General features: G+C 39.1%; 1 protein-coding gene across 16 annotated transcripts in view; it reads left to right on the forward strand.

Moving 5' to 3' along the window:
- The window catches only part of RALGPS2 (Ral GEF with PH domain and SH3 binding motif 2), a 255535-nt gene extending 232708 nt beyond the window's left edge, over positions 1 to 22827 (forward strand). For 15 of the 16 annotated variants that reach the window (XM_043552512.1, XM_043552516.1, XM_043552517.1 and 12 more), the window contains 4 exons: positions 2677 to 2769; positions 9909 to 10014; positions 12974 to 13065; positions 16467 to 22827. In XM_043552512.1, the coding sequence (XP_043408447.1) occupies positions 2677 to 2769; positions 9909 to 10014; positions 12974 to 13065; positions 16467 to 16496 (321 nt within the window). In that variant the 3' untranslated portion in view covers positions 16497 to 22827. Of the gene's footprint in view, positions 1 to 2676; positions 2770 to 9908; positions 10015 to 12973; positions 13066 to 16466 lie in introns of those variants that run through there. The other variant, XR_005226552.2, reaches the window with a different exon arrangement.
- The last annotated feature ends 640 nt before the right edge of the window (positions 22828 to 23467 follow it).

Genomic DNA, 23467 nt, shown 5'->3' on the forward strand with positions numbered 1-23467 from the left:
TCCTCACTCCCAGCACCAATCTGCCTACTCAAGGCACCGTTCACTTATGGTGACGTTTAGCCGTCAAACTCGGGCATCGAGAGCCCCACCATGGTCACTGAAGGGCTCTGAAAGGGAGTTGAGCCCCTCTCTGAGGCAGCACCGGCATGAGTGGACACCTGAGGTCTTGTCGACCTCCGCGATGCCTTCCTGGCAGCAGGACCAGTGGCCAGCACAGTGGCTCTACTGGAATGCTTGGGGCATGCTGGTTATGCCAATGCCCTTTTAACACCATTCATCGAGTGCTGCTTTGGAAAAGCAACCGACAGCACTGGCAGCACCGGGCTCAGTGCATGAAGCAGAATTGGATGCCAGGGGGCGAATGCCCACTCCTAAAGCCCCTTCCCCCACAGGAGATGATGTCCTAGGCCCTCCCCGTCTCCAGATGAGGGTGTTTCGGCGCTCTCTCCTGCCAGCCCACTGGATGATTTTAAAGAGCCACCAGGCCCTGCTTTGAAGATGGCCCCGAACTTGGGCCTGGAGGTGGAGGATATGATGGAACAGTTGGACACCTTGTTTACTGTGCTCTTGGCATCAACCCCCTCATGTGTCGCGCTACTGGTGCATGATGGGGTCTTAAAAATAACTAAAGCCCTCTGGCAAACCCCGTTTTCCATCCCGCCCACTTCCAAGAGGGCTGAAAAGAAGTATTTCATCGCAGTTAAAGGGTTTGAATACGTGTATACCCACCCGCCTTCGGGGTCACTGATCATCTCTGCTGCCAACGAGAAAGACAGATGGGCAAACCAGTTCTACTCCCAAAAATAAAGAAGCCAAGAGGCTGGACCTTTTTGGAAGAAAAATTTATTTAACGGCCAGCCTTCAGTTCAGGGTAGCAAACCACCAGGCTCTTTTGGGGAGATATAACTTAAACTTATGGGATTCCCTCTGTAAGTTCAAGAATTCCCTGCCCCAGGACTTGGCCCAAGAATTCAGGGCCCTAATTGAGGAAGGTATAGCAGTGGCTAGATGCTCCCTCCAAATGGCCTGGGACGCAGCCTATTCGGCTGCCAGGATGGTCGCATCAGCAGTGGTCATGAGGCACGGTTCCTGGCTTCAGACCGCAGGCCTGTCCCAGGAGATGCAGTCCTCCATCCAGGACCTCCTGTTTGATGGGAATGGACTCTTTGCAGAACAAGTGGATGCGAGGCTGCATGGACTGAAAGACACTTGGGCAACCCTACTCTTGCTGGGTCTGTATATGCTGGAGTTGGCAAGGAAGCAGTTCGCCAACCACCCCTGCCTCCAAGGTCTTGGCAGTCTCAGCAGGGATCTGCAAGGAGAAGGGACAGAGACATGAGTTTTTGTTATTGCCGCCTTCCACCTCCTGCTCACCTGCGCAGCCCAGCCTGGCGAAATATCTTGGGGAGCCAGAATTGCTCATTTTTAGGGTGCACTCAAGAGCGATACCCCAGTCAGCTTCCTGGATCTGCCTCATTCTTTCCTCAACCACCAACACCCTACCGCAGGTGACTTCGGACCGCTGGGTGCTTAAAATTATATCCCTGGGCTACACCCTTCAATTCTCGGCCGCCCCCTTTCTCACCCCCATTCCCCGTCCCTCTTCAGGGACCGTTTTCATGAGCAACTCCTCGTTCAAGAGGTTGAGAACCTCCTGCAAATGGGGACAGTGGAGGAGGTCCCTTGGGAAATGAGAGGAAAAGCGTTCTACTCCCATTATTTCCTAATCCCGAAAGCAAAAGGGGGCCTAAGATTCATTCTGGACCTGCAGCACTTCAACAAGTCTCTCAAGAAGTTGAAGTTTCACATGGTCTCCCTAGCCTCCATCATCCCCTCCCTGGATCCGGGAGACTGGTATGTTGCCCTTGACTTGAAGAACGCTTATTTTCATATCTCCATTTTCCAAGGGCACAGGCGATTCCTCCACAGTACGGTGGGCCAGCACCATTTCCAATTCATGGCGCTGCCATTTGGTCTCTCGGTGGCCCCGCAAGTGTTCACAAAATGCATGGCACCAGTGGCCACTTACCTGAGGCGTCGAGGCGTTCAGGTCTATCTGTTTCTCAACAATTGGCTCATCAAGGGCAGAATCTTGGGAGCAGGTGCAAAGGAGCCTTGATCTGGTACGTTCCACCTGCCATGACCTGGGCCTCTTGATAAGCGAAAAGAAATCAACCCTAAGACTGGTGCAACGGATAGAGTTCATGGGGAGGTCCTCAACTCTATGCGAGCGAGAGCTTTCCTTCCAGACACCCATTTCCAAGCCATGTTGGACTTAATTTCTCATGTAAAGGACCACCTGCTCAGAACCACTTGCATCTGCCTGCGGTTGTTAGGCCACATGGCGGCGTGTACGTATGTGGTCCATCGTACCCTTCCTTAGATATTTTTAAGGTCAGGCTTGACAAAGCCCTGGCTGGGATGATTTAGTTGGGGATTGGTCCTGCTTTGAGCAGGGGGTTGGACTAGATGACCTCCTGAGTTCCCTTCCAACCCTGATATTCTATGATTCTATGAACTAGAAATAGCATCAGTGAAAAGGCAGCTCTTTTTGGCTGGGCTAGGTCCTGGGCAGTTGCTGTTCTAGGGAAATTTGTGGGATGATGAGGTAAACATACATGCATTTTTAACAACAGTATTTTGTTTTTTTAATCTGTTCTCTCCCTTTCTCTGTAGGTAGCATCTTGGACAAAATACTGGGCAGCACTATGTGGAACCCAGCTTTTTTACTATACTGCAAAGTCTCTGAAGGCTACAGAGAGAAAACATGTATGTATTATAGTGCATCTCCCTACACTGCTGCCAAAATTTAAAAGTAAATGCACTTTCCTGATACACACACCAACAGAATAATCCAGGACCTGCAAGTGAGCACTATCCTGTCCTTCGGGCAGTCTGTGTCATCTCTATGGATACAACTTAATAGAAGTAGGCACTATAATAGGCTATACAGGGAACATCTGTTTTGCATGTGTCATTTGGGCTCAGTGAAATTGTATATTAAACACATTAGAGAAGACCCAGAAAGAAAGCAATTGCTAATGGTCGTCTTGCGTTTTCACCTATAGACCATACCTTCCTACAATATCTGATTAGAATATATCACTGCCCCTTCCCAGCACCCAAGCAAACGATGGCAAATATAAATATGTAAATGTGTAAAGAACTGGAGAATGTGTTAAACTCCAGTTTTTGTGGATTACTCTTCCTGCCTATTCTGTCTAATCCAGTAATTCCCGAATTGTGCTCTGTGGACCACCAGTGGCTGTAGTGCACTTCTTGGTGGTATTCAGAGAGCTGGCTTGTCACATGATGTTGGCTCCCTGTCTTGTTTCCAGCTGCTAAATCACATTGAAAGAAGCTAAAATTACATTAAATACTTCCTTATTACTACTTTTTTATGTAAGCAGTTGCTGTAGTTGCCCCAAGAGTGTTATGCCATAACCAGTGGAAGGGGAGAAGGGTGGTCTGTGTAGTCATGAAAGGGGGAGTGAATGTATCTGTCAAGAGATGGAAGAAAATTGGGAACCCCTGATGTTGTCTATGTAGAGCCTATACTGTGACTATCACTTCTAGGCAGTAGCTCTATCCAGTGTTTCAAGTCTTCATTAGCCATGTGAATTTTGTCAGATGTCACTGTACATTAGGTCATTACCTTTGTATAAAGCTGTATAATTTTAGAAAATGGGAAGTTGTGCTCCAGAATCCTGGACTAGCTTGTTTATCTGTGGTACTACATGTTCTTTTCCTATTTCTCACATGCAGAGGGCAAAGGTAAGATCTTGGATCTCTGAGAGTTCTGCTCTACTTTTTGTAAAAAGAATCCACTAAAAATTGTCTTTGTCATTTATATAACAAGCTGGGTATTTTCCAAATTTATTTACACTAGTTAATAGGGAAACCCAATATTATATTATCTAAAGTAGTATAATGATAGTAGCTTAGTGCACTAAAAAGGTTTGCATGACTTCATTATTTTTTCTCCCCACTTAAATTGGCATTCTGTTTGCTTAGCTGAGAGCAATGGTCCTGCTTAATCTAATCTGTCAATTGTTACTACCTAGTTTCAAACTAGTGAAGTGCATTTTTGGACAGATTTGTGTGTGATGATATTAAAAAACTTACATAGTCAAATCTGCCTCACTAAGAGTAGAAGTAGCAGGAAAGAATGGAAAGAAACAAGATTGTACAAATGATTATATTAAAAAAAAATCAAGAAAATAATTTGTTGCTGGCATTGTATTGTCAAGGGTTTATTGCTTGTCTTTCTGGAGACATTGAGAATTGAAAAAGCCTCCTTTCTGCAAGTATGTCATGTTTTGTGCTCCTGTTGCTGACTTGATGCCTTTAGGTTTTATTCCAAATAATGTATTTTTCCAAGAACAGAATCATCATTCTATAAATCTCTTTTTCCTGGTGTTTTCTCCATTTCAAAATATCAAATAATAACTCAGAAAGGGGGAAATAGTACTTCCCTAGTACACTAATATGGATGAGAAAGGGTTTTACTATAATACCTGTAACATGCATATACTTCTCAACAAGTAATTTTAAAACAGATTTAATAAAAATGTTGTTGGGAAAAAAATCTGAGTAGCTCTTGGCAGTGGAAACCTAGGGGAGTTACATAGCTAGCTATTATATTCTGTTTCTAAATAAAAAAAAGTTTCACTTCTATTTATAGATGGCTTGTTGATTAACAATTTATTTCAGAGTAAAAATACAATAATGAATATCACACTATAAGGGGAGCAATCTTTTATCTTAATTTACCATAATATTCTTATTGAGGATAAGTAGTATACATTAAGTGGACATATAATAATACTTCTCCAAAGGTAAATATATAATTCCCAGATCAGAATCTTTAAACTGGAGATAAGACTGAAACTGTATCAGTAACTTTAAAAGGAGGAAAAACTATTAATTTCACTTTTAATGGAGATATATCAACACTTTGGCATTTAATCTATCCTGCTGATGACCTTATTAGTGTAGTACCTTCTGATGCTCCCATGTGGTGGTGCAGCTTTGCACCTCCTATATTACAGGGTTATTGTGAAACAGAATAGTGTAGCCCTCAGCCTGCCCCTTAAGTCCTGAGTATCTGATTGTGGGCTGTCAGGGAGCCTATTACAGCTCATACTTGTTTAGTTGCGATTAGGAATGAAGTTTAACTATCTGAGGGTAAATCGGAGATGGTCTGCAGCTGTGTGAATTTCATTTGTGTTTAGAAGGTAGCTGATGCATGAATTGGTATATCTTCTGTTCCACAGGTTAGGTGGTGCATGTGAAATGAATTTGTTAAAAGTTTGAACTTTGTCCTTTTCAGAAGACGAACACCAACTTATTGTCTTGCAGCTATTAATATATAGAATACAAACATCAGTTATTCAAACTTAGTCAAAGCTACCATATAATGTTCCCTCATATCTGCTAGTATAAGATGAAATCCATAGTCTGTATTAGGAGGATGAGAGGTCTGAGAGGTGAGAGGTAACAGGCAACTGAGGGGAACAAAACAGGTTACTTTTTATTGTAGAGAGAGTACTTGAAACTATTAGGTGATAAGGTTATTTATAGTTGGAAGGGATGGACGTGAACTGGTCATTAGAGAGGGGTCCTTTTTTTTTTTTTAAGGCATATACATGTCTGATATGAAAAATGTAAATAGTAATATGGTACTTAGCTCTTTGCATGTTAAAAGTGCTTTACATTAATGTGGAGACAGTTGTACAGAGCTGCAAGGGCAGAGGATGTCATGGGTCTCATCCTTTTGAGAAACCTCCAGAAGTTCCCTTGTGGGCAGAGAAGCACCAATTGTACTTTGAACTCTTGCTGAAGTAATCAGTAGCCTTTATTTTTTATTTTTGGGCATGGCTGGCAAGTCTCTAGTTGCCCCAACGTTCAGCTGACTTAGAGGTTTACACAGTGAGATATTAAACAGGGTTTTATTCCAAACCCTCTGGAAGGGTTAACTCACAAACAATTAATTTTGTTTTCCAGAAGACATTGGAATTCTGTCTTAGGCACTATTCATGGTGGTCCTCTTGGCCTGGGGTCCAGCCGGAGTATGTTCCACTCTGGAAGCAAAGTCCTCTCCCATAGCCTCAAATGCTGCTTTCTTTTTTTAAAGGATGGCTTCACCAGTGAGGCCAGATGTCAGTTCTTTCCTCCTGAGTTGTGGAGCAGGTATTTCTCTCTCCTACATGGAAGCTTCTGTAGCCCTTTCCCCCTTTTTTTCTGGAAGTGGTGTGTACACACTGACACAAACCCCTGTGCTGTGTCTCTCACATTATCTATTTTTACTACTTTGGTGCTTTTTGCTGTTCTGCCTTTTTTCTTTTTCTCAGCTCTCTGCTTCCTCCCATCCTTAGCCCTCCTTAGCTCAGTTTCCCCCAAGTGGCTCACCATCAAAGAGCTTCCAAAGATCAATTTCAAGCAGGGCCAAATTTTCCAACCACAAGGGGAAAATCCCTGAGGCCCTATGAGGAGGCAAATATTTGTTTTGAGCAACTTAAGCAGTGGCCCAGGAGGGCTTATCTGTCTTTGACCCAGAGCTGGTAAAAGAGTATGGTTGTACACATCCTTCCTCTCAGATATGCAAAGTACACACAGCGAGATAAAAGGAGAGACTCGATACTGGCAAACAATCCGAGCTAGTCACAAAAAGGAGGTGGTCAGAGCAGATGGCTCTCATCTTTCTAAAATACCCTTTTCAGTGGGATTTGCTAAACCAAGCACTTGAAAGGTGAGCCCTTTAGGGGTTGAACATCTACTAGGGTTCTCATCCTCACATAAGGGAGAAAGGCAAGAACAGTCTACGAGCCCAAGGCAGATTCTCCTTGCCCAAAGGAAATGACAAAATAGTTTTAGAACTGGACACGTTGTCCTCTTTTTCCTCTAGGGCAAAAGTTCCACAGCCCAAATTGAACTTCAGATACCTTGGCAAATGTTTTCCCACCAGTGACAAAGAATCATTCATGCTTATATGCTATCATGCATAAACATATATGGATAAAATTATGGCTGAGTAGGAAACTCCCAGTTGAGAGCAGCAGCTCCATCCAACATAGTTTTACTGTTCTATAACTTGTAAAGAAGGAAAAAAATCGATGCCTCATCTGTCAAAGATGCAATTACATCCCTCAAGACACAGAAATCTCTTATACAATGGATTTTTTCTCAAGGTCCAGACCAGTAATTGAGATAAAATCTTCCAGACATCTTCATCAGCCACACAAACATCTAGCTCTGTAACTTCCTTTCATATGGCCATTGATGCATGGGCCAGCAATGTGGAAAGGTCAACCAGATTCAAAGTCAAGTCTGGGCTATGTAGTATATTCCTTCCTTACCTTTTTCACTGCTTGCTATAGCCCATTTGATGGATAGGTCCTTGATAAAGAAAATGAAATTTCTTTCCTGTTAATTTCTGTTCTTGGAAAGGACTCCTTCACCAATCCAATGGCATACATTCAGAAAAGAAGATGATATAATTATTATATTATGAAGGTATGTGTTCAGATGTGTAATGTCTTCCTATCAAATTCCAGAAATGAGTGTTCTGGACACACAATCCAAGTTTTGGTCACAAGCCTTTAGAGTAATGGTTAGGAAAGCATCATCATTGCCGGAAAGCTACCTTAACCCAGAAGGAGGATAGCAGCATTGCAGATGGGTGGGAGTGGGGAAAGAAGTGGAATAATCCTGGCAGTGCTCACCCAAAAAAATATTTATTTGTGGGTTTGTATATCACATGTACAATGGTGGAGTGTGGTGGTATAAATATTTTATTGGCATGAGTTTGGATTGTTCTCGCTATTTACAAATGGCAGTGCTACAAGTGAGTTATATAGGTCCTAATGAGTCTTCATACCACTTTGCACTATTATGTATTTTATTCATGCCATGATTTTCCCCCCAAAAAATCTAATTTTAGAAATGTTACTTTTTATCTTATAGGAGCTAATTTTCATATCTCAGCCTTGATAAGCCAGATTTTGTTAATATCTTGAGACCAGCTGTACAGAAGAGAGAAAGGAAAAACAGTATTAATACAGTTCTAAAACTTCTAAAAATGATCTTAAAGTATACCCCATATTATCAAACAGTTCTACAGCTTGTCACAAGAATATCAACATATGTGATATGTTGATATTTTTGTGGTAAGTATTTATCATGTACTTTTGACCACCTACTCTGTTCTCTGCCTACTCATTTACCTCACCCAGTACTTATTTTGCTATTTCAACCCTCTGCAAATAACTGTCTTTTAAAAAAAAAAAAAAAAAAAAAAATTTAGCCAATGGTAAATGTTTTTCTTCACATATATCACATTATCCAACTTCCCAACTAAAAAATAGAATTTCCACAAAATTGCCCCCGAGCCCAAATAACTCGGACCTGACGCCCAGGATAGATATGATTTAGTCCTGGACCAGTAACAGCTTTTCTAGACATAAAAATACCAAAAATTTAACCTGATATCTCATGACTCCAAAGGGATATAGATGCAAGAGTTTCATCCTTATGAAAAAGAGGGGTTTCAATCTTCCCAAGCATTTGTTTCTTGGTCTGGCAGTTACGTTGTTTAATTTTTAGGTATAAAAAAGATATTTTCAGGAATTTTTAAAGATTTTTATGGTTCATTTGGAGACCTATACAGTTGAACTGAGAATAGCTAAGTCTCTGGCTTTGCAGAGAGAAAGGGATGTGAAAGTCTCAATATAACTTTGAAATATTTGTAAAATAGTTTTTTCTGTAATATACATAGCATAAACAGAATACGAACTGATGTGGTATAGTATAAAGGTTTATTTGGTATAATCTGTGTAACTGAGTAATGGGTTTGTCACTTGTCAGTAACGCATCCATCACAAACTCATGCAGATAAAAGCCTTTGTAACATTGCTAAGACCCTACCAAATTCATGGTCCATTTTGGTCAATTTCAGAGTCATAAGATTTTTAAAATCGTAAATTTCATGATTTCAGCTGTTTAAATCTGAAATCTCTCGGTGTTGTAATTGTAGGGGTCCTGACCCAAAAAGGAATTGTGGGTGTGTGGGGGGAGTCACAAGGTTATTGTAGGGAGGGTTGCAGTACTGCTACCCTTACTTCTGTGTTGCTACTGGCATCAGCAGTACCTTCAGAGCTGGGTAGCTGGAGAGTGGTGGCTTCTGGTCAGGAACCCAGCTCTGAAGGTAGAGCTGCAGCCTGCAGAGCTGGGCCTTCAATCAGCCGCCGCCACTCTTCAGCCACCCAGCTCTGAAGGCAGCAGCGTAGAAGTAGGGGTGGCATGGTATGGTATTGCCACCCTTACTTCTGTACTGCTGTTGGCACGGTGCTGCCTTCAGAGCTGAGGACCCAGCCAACAGCTGCTGCTCTCCAGCCACCCTGCTTTGAAGGCAGTGCAGAAGTAAAGATGGCAATACCGTGACCCCCCTAAAATAACCTTGCAACACCCTTTTGGGTCAGGTCCCCCAGTTTGAGAAATGCTGGTCTCCCAGTGAAATCAGTCTAGTATAGGGTAAAAGCACACAAAAGACCAGATTTCATGGTTCCTGATGTGTTTTTCATGGCTGTGAATTTGGTAGGGCCCTAGACATCCTATATTGTGTGTGTGTGTGTAAATAAATATACACACATATACCAGTATCATGGTGCTGAAAATACTGAATCTTGTCAAACTGTACAATATATATGTTTATGACTACACAGCTTTGTGCCTGTGTTGTTTCCTATTATTCCTTTTATGGAGATCCAGAATAGAATTATTTTGTATTTATGTCAGGTTAGTGGAAAGCAGAATTGGCTCTTTATTTCCATATTCTTGTAGTATATGATGCTGTCATTCTGGCTGAACCCTCTTGCTTAACATGAATACATACTCTCTGTGTTTTTCAGTTCAAATCTACACCAGGTAAAAATGTGTCCGTGGTAGGATGGATGGTGATGATGGCTGATGACCCAGAACATCCTGATCTCTTCTTGCTGACTGATTCTGAGAAGGGTGAGTAACATCAGGAGAATGGTGATACGCATAAAGATCTTTTTTTTCAGATTCACCTGACTTTATAAACACTTAAAACACTTTTTTAAGCGTGCTCATAATTAATAACAAAAACTTCGGAAGGGATATTAAATCTCAGAGCTTAAGCCAAATATAGGAACTCCATAGGACTGCAGCTCCTAACTCCTACTTTCCTAACTTAGGAGTTTTGCAGCAGCTTTGCCTGATACATGTTTGTAAATCATGCTTGGATCATGCAGACATTATGTACGTGAAACTGCATTTACCTCTAATAGTTCAACATCCAGTCCACACCATTCACCTAACTAAAACAAAAAAAGGCTATTCAGATACACTATTCCAGTGGTTCTCAACCAGGGGTCCTGGGCTCCCGGGGGACCACGAGAAGATTTCAGAGGGTCCGCCAACCAGGACCAGTGTTAGACTCGCTGGGGCCCAGGGCAGAAAGCCGAAGTCTCACTTCATGGGGCTGGAGCCCGGGGCCGAAGATGAAGCCTGAGCAACTTAGCTTCACGGGTCCTCCTGGCAATTGAAGGAGGCATGCGGCTTCAGGCAGTTGCCTTGCTTGCTACTCCCTAATGCCAGCCCTGGCTTTTATATGCAGAAAACTAGTTGTTGTGGCACAGGTGGGCCATGGAGTTTTTATAGCATGTTGGGGGGGCCTCAGAAAGAAAAGAATTAAAAACCCCTGCACTATTCCTCACCAGCACAAGTTTGGTGTTACTAGACCAAGCAGTTTTGGAGATATAATGAGCTAACGAACAACGAGGAAAATATTAAAAATGAAAGCCATCTCATAAACTGGGCTTCTAATAAAAATCCAGCATCAGCCTTAACTATGGAGAGACTATTAACTCTCCATAGAAGTTCGAAATATGCAGAAAGGGCATCAAAAGCTGTTTTGATAACATATTCTAACATATCTGACGTTTTCCAGTGACTTGTTAGGTTTTTTTTCTTGTTGACATCTATACAATAGGATTGAAGGATTAATATCTTTGACTCCTTTGTAGTATCTCTACAACTGCAGTTAATTTTGAATGAACATTTGAATATGCTGATTTACATGAATATTTGAACATGATTTGCATAATTGAAAATTAATATGTTCCCCAAGTAAATATGACCTGATAGAATCAAGGAAGTTCATTTTAATCCTTATATGAAAAATATTGCAAATGCATCTCCTGTAAGAGGTGAACCGAAGGACAGCACCACAGTGTATGAATTATACCCCTTGTCAACTTTACATCAAACCGAACACTTTTATAATATTTTTCCTTAGGCTGTCTGAAGTCAAGTAATCCATGTATAAAATTCAGAACTGAAAAAGTTTCAGAGTAACAGCCGTGTTAGTCTGTATTCGCAAAAAGAAAAGGAGTACTTGTGACACCTTAGAGACTAACCAATTTATCTGAGCATGAGCTTTCGTGAGCTACAGCTCACTTCATCGGATGCATCCGATGAAGTGAGCTGTAGCTCACGAAAGCTCATGCTCAGATAAATTGGTTAGTCTCTAAGGTGCCACAAGAACTGAAAAAGTTCATCTAAAATATGTTGTCACTTTTTGCAAAGCTCACAAGTATTTTCATAGGTAATTTTTCCAGTCTGCACCCCAGTGCTCTCCTGCACTTCACTCTGGTTTTCTTGGCAACATTTAAAGAATAAATTATTAAGCAATTTGGAAGGAGGGGCTTTCACAGCTTAGGGCAAGTGCACCCATATTTCCCCCTCCAGGGACCAGCAAGTGCACCACTCTTAGGCTTCCAGCTCCCCAGTCATCACCTCTCTTGGGCAGAGACATGTCTTTCTCCCTCCTGACTGAGGTGTTTCCAGGCAGCACAGTTCCCTGCCTACACTGTGAATTCCACAGCAAATCAGACTTCTTCAACAGGCCTGTATTGTCTTCTCCTCAGAAGCTATAAACAGTGTAGTTGTGCAGTTAAGTTACCACATAGCTCCTTCTAAGAAAGCACATCTTTTTTTAAGGTAAAAGCAGTACAGAGTACATAGTAAAAACAATAAAAGAATGTGTACACGTTAATGAGCTTACCAGCAATCACCCCAATACTGTGAAGGGCTCTGGCAGGTGAACAGTTCTTCAGACCTCACCAACAGGTTTTTCTGTGGTCACAAGTTTGTAACAGCTGTTAGCTCAGAACAATCACAGTTGTGAAAAGTTTAGTTGCCCCTTTATACAGCCAGTATCTTTGAACTGGGAATAGCTCATTTTGTGGATAGTGGGTCTCTTCTCAGTTAGTAGCTTCAAAAGGCTGCATAATCAGAGGAGTTACATTTGCATATACTTGTCCCTAGAGGTTTCTTGGGAAACCCACTTAACTTTAAAAGTTCATTGTTTCAAATAGTTCTTTGAAGCTCATAATGCCTCCCCGGTTTACATTAGTCGTGTCTCCCCCCTAGAAATGTTAAAAACAATCTCACAGTAATACATAAACATTTGCATTTTTAATGTAATGGACACCTAAGATACTTAAACTTAATTCAGTAAGGTTTGTCCAGGAAATTGCCCCGTCTGTCACAGGTTCCATGGACAAAAAGTACTTTGGTCACAACATTCTAAATAATTTTGTGGGATCAGGGAAGGGAGGGGTCTTGGGGGGATTTGTTTTTGTTTTCTTTTGTTTTTTATTGACACTGATCTTAATAATTGGTTTGGAGGCTATGAACTTCTGTCAGAATATAGCACATCTGTTGTATGAAGTCAAATGATGTTGTTTAAATTGCAACCACACCACCCAAGGTCTAAAGTTATATTAATAGAATTCTGTCTTTTCACTGTTCGATAATGTTTCATTTTTTGTTTTATTTATTTCATGTATTTGTTTGAACTTCGGTAGAATTGAAGTACAGTACTGCACTGTATTTGTTCGTGTCTGATTTTTTTTAATCAATTTTTTTCCTGCCTCTGTCATTTTAGGAAATTCATACAAGTTTCAAGCTGGTAACAGAATGAATGCAATGCTGTGGTTCAAACATCTGAGCGCTGCCTGTCAAAGCAACAGACAACAGGTGAGAACTATACTGTGAAAAGGAACTGAGAACCGCTGATCGGAACTTGGCATTGGTAACTAGCTCTGAAAGAAAACTGAGTACTAGTTGGTCAGTTTTTATGCAAAACAAGGTACTCCTACCAATACACACGACTTGGAGGTAACACAAAGATTGTGTTCACAAACAAAGATTTAAGCCTTTATAAGGATCAAATGAAGCAACTGAGCAATTTGGAGGGGTAAGGGATATCTTAATACTTCTAACACATTGACAGGGTTTTATGCATAATATACCCTTGCATATCTTTATTTTTTTAAAGCTACATACTAGACTATTATAAAATAATAGTCCAGAACACTTTACTGGTAGTATCACTATTGTAAGCTGTAGTAGTGTTTAGAATCAGTACTGCAAAATTCTGTGTAGTGTCATTTAGGGCTGTCGATTTTCACAGTTAACTCACGCAGTTTAACTCAAAAAAATTAATCGTGATTAAAAAAAATTAATCGCAAATCACAATTTTAATCGCACTGTTAAACAATAGAAACCAATTGAAATGTATTAACTATCTTGGATGTTTTTCTACATTTTCATATATTGTATTCTGTGTTGTAATTGAAATCAAAGTGTGTGTATATTTTTTATTACAAATATTTGCACTGTAAAAATTATAAACAAAAATAGTATTTTTCAATGCACCTCATACAAGTACTGTAGTGCAATCTCTTTGTTGTGAAAGTGCAACTTACAAATGTAGATTTTTTTTGTTATATAATTGCACTCAAAAACAAAACAATGTAAAACTTCAGAGCCCACAAGTCTACTCAGTCCTACTTCTTGTTCAGCCAATCACTAAGATAAACAAGTTTGTTTACATTTACAGGAGATAATCCTGCCCTCCTCTTATTTACAGTGTCACCAGAAAGTGAGAACAGGCATTTGTATGGCACTTTTGTAGCCAGCACTGAAAGGTACTTGCATCCCAGATATGCTAAACATTCGTATGCCTCTTCCTTCTTCGGCCACCATTCCAGAGGAAATGCTTCCATGCTGATGACGCCTCTTAAAAAAATAATGTGTTAGTTAAATTTGTGACTGAACTCCTTGGGGGAGAATTGTATGCCCCTGCTCTGTTTTACGTGCATTCTACCATATATTTCATGTTACAGCAGTCTCAAATGATGACCCAGCACATGTTCATTTTAAGAACACTTTCACTGCAGATTTGCCAAAACGCAAAGAAGGCACCAATGTGAGATTTGTAAAGATAGCTACAGCACTCGACCCAAGGTTTAAGAATCTGAAGTGCCTTCCAAAATCTGAGAGACAAGGAGTATGCTTTCAGAAGTCTTTAAAGAGCAACACTCCAATGCGGAAACCACAGAACCCAAACCACCAAAAAGAAAATCAACCTTCTGCTGGTGGCATCTGACTCAGATAATGAAAATGAACATGCATCGGTCCGTGCCGCTTTGAATTGTTATTGAGCAGAACCAGTCATCAGCATGGATGCATGCCCCCTGGAAGACGGTTGAAGCATGAAGGGACATATGAATCTTTAGCACAACTGGGACGTAAATACCTTGCGACGCTGACTACAACAGTGTCATGAGAACGCCTGTGCTCACTTTCAGGAGACGTAAAAAAGAAGCGGGCAGCATTATCTCCTGCAAATATAAATAGACTTGTTTGTCTGAGCGATTGGCTGAACAAGAAGTTGAAATGAGTGGACTTGCAGACTCTAAAATTTTACATTATTTTATTTTGACTGTAGGGGTTTTTTACACAATTCTACATTTGTAAGTTCAACTTTCATGATAAAGAGGTTGCACTACAGTACTTGTATAAGGTGAATTGAAAAAATACGATTTCTTCTTTTCAGTGCAAATACTTATAATCAAAAATAAATATAAAGTGAGTGATGTACACTTAGTATTCTGTGTTTTAATTGAGACCAATATATTTGAAAATGTAGAAAACATCCAAAATTATTTAAATAAATGGTATTCTATTATTATTTAACAGTGCGATTAATCACCCAGTTAATTTTTTTAATCACTTGACGGCCCTGCAGTCATTTTGTTAGGTATTGGCTACACAATATAACATTTAATCAAATTTTGTGTTGCTTACTTATATTTCTAAAAAGCATAAAGAAGCACCGGAGTCTGAGCTTGGGTGGCTAGCCCATGCCTCTGCCAGTGCCACTATTTTTAGTGTGGTAGCTCAAATTGAGCTAGCACAAGTCTGCCTACCTAAGCTGGGGGGCACATTGATGAAAGCTTAGCTTTAAGCCATAAGCTACATATAATGCACTGATGTCTGTTATAGACACTCTTATTCAGTGTTTCTGGTGCCTGGGAAAAGGTCACAACACCGATAGGTGTTCAGTCTACCTTGTCTTCTCTAGTCACCATACAAATATCAGGATGGCCACCTCAAACGCTTACTTAGGAAATAGGCTTTTCAGGCCCAGTAAACCAAGTGCAGTATTAAAGTTTGGCACTGTCAGTGGTGGGAGGCCTGTTCTAAGTTTTTGCTGTGTAAACACACTCATTTTGAGGGGTCAGTAATGGAAGAGGGTGAGTTTGAGATGGCTAGTGACCTTGAAACAACACCTCGAATCTCACCTTTTCCAGATAAATCTATGAGCTCTTTGTGAACTGATTTCCTTTCCTGGAGTTATTGTGACCCCTTGCAGAGAGCTTAAACGTAGGACTTAGTCTCGTCCCAAGAAAGCTCACAGGGTCTTCGTTATTCTGTAGACCAACTACCTCAGATTTGTGGAGTTCCCTTTTAAGCAAGGGTACCATGAAACTGACACAGTGTCTTTGGTTATCCCCAGATTCATTCTTCCGACTCTAAAATAGACAAACTATACCTCTATATCAAGTCACTGAAAAAGGTTTTGAATATTTTTACTTGTCTGACCCTGGGCTCTCAGATTGACACTCCAGCTGATGTGAGATCTCACTATGCTGAAGCTTCTAGATGCAGATCTCTTGGGGAATAAGATTTATTCCTCAGCCACAGTGCAGATGAGGAATGTCAGCTCTCTAAAAGTGCTGGCAAAATATGACTTCCTCACATAAAAAAGCTGATTGTTCTAGATTTACTCCTGGAGTATGCTAGCATTTCCTCTTCCTTTATAGGAGCAGTGTCGTCAGCACTTCCCATTTTCTAGCCATTAAAGAATGATGAAGAACACTGCAATCTAGTGTCTGCCTTCTCTGTATATGTGTTTCCTATAGTTGTAGTTACTCTAGTGCTGCTTGACAGGTTGTATTTACTTCTTTTTTGTAGAGGGGAGAGGTAAACGAACATTTTTTAAACTTGCAAAGGGTGGGTTCTGAAAAGATTAAACATGAAAAGCTAATTCTCAAAATAAAAATCAGCTGTTATTCGTGTTTTTGTTTTAGGTTCCTGCCAACTTGATGTCTTTTGAGTGAAAAGCTAATTCAAAACATGAAAGAGAACAATTTGATGAACTGTTTGTCTCATAATTTGAGCATGATGTCCTGAAGAAAGCATGCCAGCTATAAATTTATTTCTGTGCCAGAACAGAACCTAAAGGCTCAATCTCTAAACGCTGGAGTACTGAACAACAAAGCACTAACAGTTTGGGGAATGGATTTCCCTCAGTGAAAAATGGAGTTGCAACATGAACTGCTATGGACCATGCTTCTTAATATTTTCTGAACTGACCTGTGGAAACCACTGCCTTAAAGAGTGAAAGGAAAACCAACATGAAACACCAAATAGTGTGTGTGAAACTTATGGCGGTGCTGTGCTTGGGTTAAATAGGTTGTAGCTAATTTGCATTTCTTTTAACTTTATACTAATTTTTGGGGGGAAAACCACCTTTTTAGGTATTCTTTTAAAAGGGTATAACCATATTTCTTAAGGGTTGCATCAACAGCTGGGTTTAGACTGGGGATATAGCGGTACTTACACATTCTAGGGCTGTTGTTTAGATATACTAGCAGCCTTCAATTGAGTCTTCTCTCAGGCTCACTTGATCTGGAGCATCATTAATTCTGTCAGACCTAGAGTATGAGACCTGTAACAAATGCAATGGTTTTTGTTTGTTTGGGTTTTTTTGTTTGGGTTTTTTTTAAGTACTAAACTTGGTAACCTTAGTACTGTATAGGAACCTTACTTCCTGCCAGTGGCACAAAGGCTGAGTGTTTGTACAGAACACTTTTTCTTGTAAGCAGGATCATGATACATGCTTGTCTAATTCCTGGTTGAATAATAGTCTGTTTTGGTTTTTTTAAGTGGGAGCTGTGAGGTGTCATCAGGTCAGAACTGAGTGTTTCCTTTCCATTGTGTTTCTACACTGGTTACTTTCCTCCATGTGATGGTTCCATTACACAAACACTGGATATAGCTCACAGAGGTGTTTCACTTCTCTGGAGGGATATTCCCCTATTTACAGTTAAAGGTAGGGAATAGCAGAAGACCCACTCTCAGGGTAAGATGCTTCATAGTATCAGTTTTATAAGACTTCTTTTTTACAGTGTTTGAGACACAATGTCAGAATTTCCATATTTTCATTTTGAAATAATTGGTTGTAATTATCTGTATTATTCAAGATTTAGGAGCTTGAACTATATTTGCAATTCCTAGAGGAGTTTAATCTAGGAAGGAAAAATAGGGTGGACTAGATAATCAAAACCTTTTCCCTCTATATGAGTAATTATTTGTCACTATATGTACTTACTCAAAAAATTTAAAATCCCAAACAGGAGGACAAATTTGCTGTGTTCTATGCATTAGATTTTCATTCATGCCTTATTTTGGGTTCTTTTAAGTTACCTAATTGTAGTCTCTTTACACAAAGCCCTATTTAACATTCAGAACATTGATCTTTATAAATATGGAAGAAATTCCAATAGTGTCCAGGAAAACTTCTTGAAAAAATGGTAGATATTCCACTGACATTATAATTCAAAAGCAGTAAATAAGCTTACAGTTGCACCCCTAGACTTTCTAAAACTATCCAGTAGTCTCAGGTAATGAGTTCTCTTGATAATCTTTTTTAAAAAAAGAAAAAGAAAAAAAAGTTTCCAGAGGTGGTAATTTGTTTGGCAATGTACACTTCATTTACTAAATCAGGATAAGGGAATAGAATTTCACACGTTAAAGTTCCAAGAATCAATATCACATTTTCTTAACAGAAATAGTTAGTTTGTGACTGATGAGGCAGAGGAGGAAGATTGCTGTTCCTATTGAGAGAACAAACTAGCATAAAGAGAGATCCATTCCGGGGGAAAGAGAGAAGTGGAAAGTTGGGGCATTTTCAAATGTTACTCTGTGAAATCTGTTTTTAGTATAAAGAGGATATAGTAGATGCACACTTTTGCTTCACACTTACAGCAAAGCTAGAAGTAAGTTTTGATTTGGTGTCCCTTTGTATATCTTTTTCTGTGGAGAGTGAATAATCAGTTCTGATCCTGAAGTAGTATATCCTGAAAGGAGGTTGCTCATGATGAATCACTTTTCAGTTCACACATCACTTAACCCATGTTGGGTGTCTAGCAGAGACAACATCTTCATAGCCAACAGTATTACTGTAATAGACTTTGCACAGCTTTAGTTTTTGTTTTGCATTTTTAAAATTACTTAGTGTGTGTTTCTTCTCAAAAGTGTTTTTAACAAAATGTATGTACTTTTTTTAAGCATTGTGTATGGTAACCCTGTGGATTTTGAATTTTTTTAATAAGCTAATTTAGATGCAGGTTAACTATATCTATTCTTATGTTAGTGAGAGGAAACATGAAACTGGGAGCCACAGCCTGACATCACACAGCTTTGCTAAAGACAGAGTCGGGGCAGAAGATGTTGTTTTTGTTCTTTGCATTTATCCAGCTGTCTTTTCTTCTGTTTTTATGGTACATAGAGTAAGATGGGCAAAGCAGTGCTGAGTCCTTCTCAATAGTCATCATTAGATGAACCATTGCCTGTAGCTGCTCTCTGCCTATTTAGACATCATATATCATTTTTCTGGACTCAAATATCTCATTTTTCATGTGAGATCTGTTGAAAAAAGAAGCATCCTAAAATGTTTAGCAAGAGTAATAAGAGAAACTGATTAATGAAAACATTTTTAGATACTTAGTACCAGAAGTTCAATATCTAGTTCTGTTTTATCCCGTATTAATTCCAGTAATCCTTCAGATTGTCACATAAACACTAAGACTTTACATCTTTTGAATTGGAAGATTATTGGAGAAAAGTTTTTTTTTTTTTTTTTTTCTCTTCTGAGAGGAAACCTGTCACAGAAATCTTAAATAGAATGACAATTCAAATCAACTATGAAGAGCACAGTAATCCACCTCTTTGTAAAAAATAGTAGTTAAACAAAATATTGAAAGTAGTACTGGGAAAAAAATACAGTACAGCAGCCAGATATAGACAGGTAAGGATGCATTGTCCGGAATGTCAGCCAGTTGATTGTGTTTGTCTTTGGTTTATCTTGCAATGTTTTTTTTTAATTTTTACTTTCAGTAACTGTTGAAATTTTGCAGCTAACATTCATAACTTTATTTTGTTGTATTTATATCTTTAGTTGAAAGTGGTCTCTTGAGATGTCTTGTAGAACAAAAGATCCGTTATTACAGGAATGTGGACAAAAATAGTTAAGAGTAGATCTTCCTGGCTGGATTATATGTAAATGTTGATCATCTGCTGACTGGTATACTACAAAGCCACTTTTTTCACAGTTCAACTTCCTAGAAGATTTTCAGTTTAAACACCAACAGAGAGTCGACCCAGTTTAGAGAATTAGTTGTGGTGATATTAAATGTAGTGCACTTCTAATACCTCTCTGGCTAGCGTAAATTGAAGTACTAAATGCTAACTTAATGTTAGCTTTCTAACTTAATGCTGTTTCTTCATAACTTCAGCCCCATTTAATCATATGCCTTCCATTTCAGTGTTCTTAAAGAGCTAATATTAGTCACAATTGATTTTACAAAATGGGATCCATACAGTTTGAGTTAATCTAGGCATGTGCTTCATTTTACAAACCATTTCTTGTGGAAAATGCCATTGAAACATTGCCCAAGTTACTCTGATTCAATGTGCATTTGAGTTAAGTATGTGCCACATGTTTTTAATACCCAACTTTTAACCTCTCCTACAATGAACTTTTTAAAGACTCTAAAAAGCAGATACCACTCCTGTAAGATCTGAAAAGGAAAAAGCTCGCTACGCTGAAAATCTTCAGGACAATATTCACTTCCTCAATTCTGCACTCTCTCATGTGGTCCTTTTGGGGAATTGACTATTTGTTAACTTTCCCTCTCAGAACTCAGATGTGTTATAAAAGAATTTGCAGCAATGTTATTGCTGCTAGCAGTACATTTACTACTGAAAATGAAAACATATAAGAAACAAACTATCAAGGAAACACAAAAGAATACAACACAGTTACATCAGCTTATTTTTGTTGATTGACGTTAACTAAGTAGTTTAATGCTAGTTTCCTTGCCACATTTTAAGTGCACTTATTTGCAATTAAATTTTTAGAAGAACGTAATCTTCCGCTGTTAATGAGAAACATAACAAGGTTGTCAACTGGAAGATGCTTTCCCTTCCAACAGAAATAAATGTAGCTTTGTGCTGCTTAAGGCACTGTAGGCGGTTGGGTCCCTTTTGATAAAAGGAAAATTGAGTGGTGGTGTTTTTCTGGCTCCTGCAGTGGCATTTTTCTTCATTCTCCTCCTCTGGTATTTTCATTCACGAGCAGTAGTAGTCCTAATCTTTTCACAGCCATCTTAGTACACTGCCTGCTCTAAGCTTCAGAACACTAGAATTGGTACTAAATCACACCAATGAGTTGTTTATTCTTGCTACGAGGTCAACTTTTAAAAGCGTTGTTCTTTAAATACCGACCCTTTCTTTTTTTCCTTTTCCTTTCCCTAAAAATGGCTTGTGTCTAAAGTAAACAGATTTGGTGTTTGGGAGAGTTGTAATTGAAGGAATCTGTATAAATGAATGCTGAACTTCTTCAATAGGTACAACTGAACTTCTTTCTGGTCATCATCCAAACTTTTGTGGGGAGGCAGACGCTTGGATCTGAGAGAGTGTGGTCAGTGCCTTATTGTCAGTTTGAAGTCCAGTTCTGTTGTTCTAGAGCTGAAAATACAATAACAACCACTGGACCAAATTACTTTCCCTGATTTCTGTAGTGTGTACCCTCTTTCCCACCATTTTTACTTTTCTAACAGAAGGAATTAGTCAATTTTGGTCTGTGTAAGATAGATACAATTTAAATTACTAAGCTGTTTTTCTAAGTTTCGTAATTTTTTTTTTTTTTTAGCAGAAGCGGCCATTGACAGATTTGTCTGCAGCTTTTATCAGAACTGTCTAAACCATCTTGTAACAATTTTTCTTTAAAATATGAAAAATTTGGAATGTCAAGCATAACTGAAAAAAGCAACAAGAATAAGTAAGGGTCGGGGCATTCCGAGTAATTTCTAGGGTTTGTGAACTTTAGTTCCCCTAGCTAAAAATGAGGATTCTCTCTTCCTTTTTATTCTTTTGAAACACTATACTGTACAGATGTGAAAGGACTATACCTAGCAACCTTTTTGTTAATTTAGAATAAATATCAAGGCGAAACTTTAAAAAAACAAAAAAACAGACCAACTGTATATTGTATCTTTTCTTGACATACTTTAAACTCATTTGTGCAGGGGTGGTTCTATTTCTGGTGTCATACCATCTAGTGAAAACATTCATTACAATAAATGTATATGATTAACTACGTTTCCCTACAAGAGATTTGTGAGCTTTGAAACATTAAGCTTTGAAACACATAGCTTTGGAGGGAGAAATTAATTAATAAGCTTTCACAGGTTGAGTTTTTTAAAGCAAGGAAAACCACATACAATAGAATATTCATTTTCCTCTAAGACATTATGGTAGAAAACAGAGCATTTCTACACTGCAGTGTTTTTAACTTCAGAGGTTTGAAAGGAAAAGCATAACCTAGCACAGACATGATCAACCTTAAAGGGTTCTTCAGTGACAATTGAAAGGATTAGCCCAAGGTGAAGAAAGCAGAGTTTTGAGTCTAGCCATGCACGTTACAGAACAGAGTTGAGGATTTTTCTCAAGGACTATTACTATAAAAAAGTGCCACAATAAGATGGAGGCGACTGCAGATCAGGCCATGATTGCTAATTGCTGGAGCTTTTTCTCAAACAGCCAGGAGCAACATAAACATTCAGTTTCTTCTGTACACTTGATTAATATCAAATTTACCTGAGAGGGTTGAGGCCTCCAATTCCTCAGCAAAGCTCTTGCCATTCCAGAACTACTCTGAAATGTGGTCCAAAAGGAGTAAAAGTTGACCAGTTAAATAGGGAAAGAAAGGATCTTTAGGGTTCACCTGTTTACAGAGCCTTTGACTCCTTGCAGACGGATAAATACACCCATTCAAGCCCTATTGTAGTAGTGCAGAGACTGGGGAAATCATACAACCTATAATAATCCAGGGAAGAAAAACAAAGATTGTTTATATGGTAAACACAAGCCATTTTTAATGTTATTCTTCCATGTTGACTTGAGATGCTATAGTGATAGTAATTGCACTATGACCTCTGAGTGACGTGCAGTTAGGCTGTCCTCTAGCTTTTTTTCTTCTATTATTTTTTTAAATACTTTAGTGTGGGCGTGTGTGAAATTGTGTGTTTGCATAAGCTAGTTTAAAATGACTTTAAGTACGGATTTCAGAAATCTTTCCTACTGAAATAAATGATTTAAAATGTGGATTTGTGTGAACTATTAGTTTATTTTTCATAATCATATTGATACTGCAACCACTCTCAAGCACAGAATTTGGTTCTTTCTGAATACGTTGATGCCTGGGATCAGCTGGAATTTATTTATTATAAGCTCTTTTTAATGGACCTTTGAAGAACATCATGAAAATATTGTACCACTGCAAATAAACACGAAAAAGAAATCAGTAAACTAACAAGGAAAGACAATTAACTGAAAAGAATTTTTATTTTATTAATTTTTACAGCTCCTTCTGTTAGCTGCCAGTGAGCAGATGCTTTCCCACCATGGTATTTCCATACATGTGATGTCTGTTTTTATCAGATTTTCCTCTTAATTTCTCCATCTCCCTATGCTCCTTTGCCTGTACATTTTTCCTTTAAAGATGTGATAAATGAAATCCATTGCAAACACAGCCATTAGTTAACATGCTTTATTCCTATTACTTTAATAAGAAACTGCAAAAAAGTTAAAAACGGAGCATGTGGAGAGAATGTTGGTAATGTACAAAGTACTTTTTTATTAGCCCTTGGCATGGCATGTCAACGTTCTGTGCCTTGTCACTGTGTGTTACATCGCATTGGAACAGGACCTGTGCAGCTCTTGGTGTGAAATGATGTGGATTATT

Source organism: Chelonia mydas, chromosome 8 (genome assembly GCF_015237465.2).
Source record: "Chelonia mydas isolate rCheMyd1 chromosome 8, rCheMyd1.pri.v2, whole genome shotgun sequence".
NCBI classification, from domain to species: domain Eukaryota; kingdom Metazoa; phylum Chordata; order Testudines; family Cheloniidae; genus Chelonia; species Chelonia mydas.